The 4,329-nt window shown below is 35.7% G+C and overlaps 1 protein-coding gene across 1 annotated transcript in view; it reads right to left on the bottom strand.

Moving 5' to 3' along the window:
• The window catches only part of CLSTN2 (calsyntenin 2), a gene marked incomplete at its 5' end in the record, with an annotated part of 182,609 nt that overhangs the window by 60,181 nt on the left and 118,099 nt on the right, over positions 1–4,329 (bottom strand). Inside the window, one exon of the mRNA XM_009997355.1 lies at positions 3,606–3,755. Coding sequence (XP_009995657.1) covers positions 3,606–3,755 — 150 coding nt within the window. The remainder of the gene's footprint in view (positions 1–3,605; positions 3,756–4,329) is intronic.

The raw sequence follows: 4,329 nt of genomic DNA, 5'->3' as shown, positions 1-4,329 counted from the left end.
AGCAAGCTGATCTGACCTGTACATGGCCTCTGAATGACTATTCAACATTGAAGAGGTGGTAAGAGGAATGTGCCTTTTAGTGGTAACAAACCCCAAAATCAGCTTAGGAAGCTTTACATGCCTTAAAATAAGAAGTAAGATGCAATACCTCTGATACACTAACTATTGTATGGCACCCTAAATGAGCTAAAGTAGACATGGTCTAGATTATAGGTTCCTAACTCTTTCTTACTTCACTTCATGTTTTTAATAAGTGTACTATATAGACTTACCACACAACTGTCAACCCTGCTTTAATAACACAGAAGTAACTTGATAGAAATCAGTATTTGTGACTACCACTGCAGTGAAAAGAACTACACTGGAAGTGAATCTTGAGGAAAAAGTGTATTGTTTGCTCTGTGTCCATAGAACTGAAACAAAGGCAGAGCCCTTGAGGAACGGACAGAACACCAGGGAATCAGCTAAAGAAAGTAGGGTGGTTTGTTTTTTTTTAGCATGGAAACCTACTAATTTTGTTTAAAAAAAATGAAACAAAAAATAGAAATAACTTTAATAATTTACCCATGATGGTGTCAGAAATACTAGCACCTATCTTTTCTTTATAATGTAGCTTCTTTAGTTACCTGGCAGTAAGACAGAACAGTCCATTTTGAAAATGATGGAAATTAACACATAGATAGCATGAAGATTATTTGCAGCATAGCTGTAAAGGTCAGTTGACAAAACTCACTGATAGGAATTTCCAATTAAAACAAGCGATTAGGAATTAATTCAGTTAATCAATTTACATTTTTAGCTTCCTTTGGATACTATTAACATTTCAGAGTGGCTTGGTGTCAGTTTGGGTCAAGTTTGTTTTACATAAACCTATTCTTCCAAGTCCCAACCCCACACCATGCAGGTTATTTGAAGGGCATCTGCACTGAAATTTATTGCACTGAAATTTATTGCACTGATCTTCTGGATACTGAATTTTCATTAGACTACCACAATTTCTATTTGTGATAGTCACAGAAGGAACTGCACAGAAGGAACTCAAGTCAGTAATTTCTAAGAACTGCCAATGCTATGATTTGAGTATTTATTCAAGACAACACTGAAGGACAAGAAAAAAAATAATGTATTGCAGTTTGACAACTTCTGTGTTATAATGAAAGCCTCAGAATATTAATATTTTCTGGAAAATCAGAAAGGAAACCATTACTGTGCCACCCTTAATCATCCAATCTTTTAAAATATATCATTTAAAGAAGACGGAGCATACCTGCTGACTGCCTCTTTGTGGGGAGATCACAGAGTGACAGACACAGGGAAGAAAGAACGGTTTAAATATCCTGCATTTCCAGTCTCCAGATTTCCTCTTTAAGTACTAGAAACACTATTAGTTAGCTTTGCTGCTTCCTCCTGCCCCCTGGCAACAGTTACGTTTTACAGATATTGGTTCAAAGTGGAAAATAACATCCCTTACGTGATTATCTTAACCTTTAAAAATAAATGGGCATTAAAAAAAAAAATCTCATTAAGAGAAATGTTGGGATTTCTGGAAGTATTATGGTGCATCTCACTTCCAAATTATAATTAATGACAGTAATTAGGAACTAAAGTGGTATCTACCCAGTTGTTTACCTAAAGACTTTATACTCTGAGTAGGCAAACACTATCTCTTGCACTTTGTGCTTGGAGCTGCGCCAACAAACTGAAGCAGTCACCTGTTAGACAGATGGGGAGGTACAGTTCCACACGGATGGCATGGAATATGCTAGAGCACAGCATATGGAGATTTTTCTTATTTTTACCTTTGTCTACAATAAAGACCCATGACAAAACCTTATCAGATCAGAAGAAAGTATATTTGTGCCAAGTTGCCAAAGATATAAAAAGCATAATGAATACTATCAGAGCTTATCCTTTCCTATCCGAGATGCTCTAGACAAGCTGCCTAAACTTTCTTATGGATTGGATTATTTTTTTAAGGGTTGTTGCTTTACATATGCTGTTTTCTCTATCTTCTCACCATCACGATAAGAAAAACGAGGTGGCAGCCTCTCATTAAGTACCTAATGTTAGCCAAACTATCAGCCACATGCAGCTCTGACTTCTAGAAAAAACAAATTTTGCATGTGTGAAATAACAGTAACTCATTTTCAGCTTTTCATTAAAAACTTAAAATACCTTGTAAATGCTTCATTTGGTCATTTGGTCATTTAAGATGACCAAAGCATCAAAAAACCCCAAACAACAAACCTTATTTGAGGTTGTTTCTATTATTATTACTCTATTATTGGCTACCTGGTGTCTAAACCCACCTGATAACCACCTGCCTTGTAATTGGTGCTTGAACTATAAAATAAATATGACAATATTGGACAGTATAAACACACTAATAGTAAGGTATCTTTGCATAAATTAATAAATACCTCAATAGAAATATAAAAATTCAACAGTTGCACTCATTTTAATACATATTCCAAGCTAGAGTATTTGAGATGACTCTATAAAAGGAAAGCAGATAGAGAGACTATATTGGTTTTGTAGAACAGATCATGGGGTTTTGAACAAAAAGATTAGTTAGAAAATGTGGAAATAATTAATACGTAGCCTATTTATTTTTTTTTAACAAAAATGTTCTTCATAATACTTGAGTGGGTAGGCAACTCGTACATCCCTGAAAAATTAAAAAGTGGTTCTGCTCTAAGTGGGGACTGTGAAAATGGCAACTTGATGCTGCACACTTATTTAATTACAAGGTTCCCTAGACCAGGGCTTCTCATTTTACAAAGAAAATAGTTTTTCCTTCTAAATATCAGTCTGCAAATTTACCTTCAAGTACAACAGCCTAACTGAATTTTTCCTTCTCACTCATTTTCTTTAAAAATTACAGTTATGAAGGTTAGCTTAGTCCTGAATGGCATATGCACAATGTATTACAACCAGAAGGCTTGTCCCTAATCCAGTCCTCATTTTCATCTCAGCTCATTATAGTTTGTGGCGTATCTTTCATCTTACAACATTGCCACCTGGGTTTTTCAGACAGCCTAGACTGTAGGTCCCTACAACCTTTGTAGAAAATCAATTCCTGTTGACATGTCTTAATATGAAGACAGTAATCACGATAAAAAAATGCCTTTCACTCCCACTGCCAGGTGAGTGTGCCTTGACTCATGCACATGCACAGGAAAAACAATGCTGTACTTGGAGCAAGAGAATAACTCTGGCACACATGGGAAAAGTCACATGTCATGGTGGCTTCAAAAGTTTTATTTAAAGGAGTAGGAGGAGAAAAGCAAATCAGAAGCATTTGTTTAACATTGCAGTATGGTCAGACTGAATTATAACATAGCTTATTAGAATAGAAATCTGTCTTCTTTCTTTTCGAATCTGTTCTTTGTTCTGACTAGAGAAGAAACACGGCAAATGTAAACAAGTATAGCATTATTATCCATTTTTTTAATGGGTTTGGAATGATGTAAGCATAAGAAGTATCAACAGTTCTCTATTCCACTGCAATAAGCACCCTAGTTTAATTACTGGGAGGCAGAGGGAAAACACCAAATAAACAAGATTTAAATATGACATTAAAATATAAAACTATTAAGCCTTACCTTGCCAGCCTGGTTTGCACACTGGTTTGACATTAACTCGTACTAAGACATCTTCTGTTGCATATTTTTGTCCACAGTCAAAAGCTGTTACCATTATCTCATACTGGTGCTGTTTATCATAATTCAGCTTCTCAGTGTTTCTGATGTTACCTATAGATTCAACATAAGATAACATTCAGAAGTTGCTTCATGGCTAATTACATACAGACTATAACATTTGGGTTCTGGTTAAACAAGTCCTTTGACTGAAGCACATGAAACAACCACAGGCAGAACAGTTACGAGGAACAGGAAATATTTTCTTTCAATACACCAGAGAAATAAAGTTGTTCTTGGGCAAATATAAGATGCTGGGGATATAAAATGGGCAAATCTATATTAGAACAAAACTGCTCAACAATACTTTCTAAAGTAAGAATAATTAGCAGGTACATCCTGAAATGCAATGTATGAGTATGTGCAACCTGATTTTTCAAGCCTTCCCAGAATACACTGCTCTGACATGACCCCCCAGTTCCTGAGATCCACAGCTAAACACCTCCTCAGGCTCTTCCTTTTTTCCTTAAAATGAGATTTTTTGCCCTTTAACATCCTTTCCTGGGTTTTAAAAATAGGAAAAGCCCCCAAATCCCCTTGTACATCAGAGCACTTAGCAGTGTTTGGTATGACAGCACAGAGTTATCAAATGGAAAATACATCTCAGCAACCACAGAGATTATCTGCT

The sequence above is a fragment of the Chaetura pelagica genome, unplaced genomic scaffold, assembly GCF_000747805.2.
Source record: "Chaetura pelagica isolate M959 unplaced genomic scaffold, ChaPel_1.0 scaffold695, whole genome shotgun sequence".
NCBI lineage: Eukaryota > Metazoa > Chordata > Aves > Apodiformes > Apodidae > Chaetura > Chaetura pelagica.
This window is presented reverse-complemented; position numbering and strand designations above follow the sequence as displayed.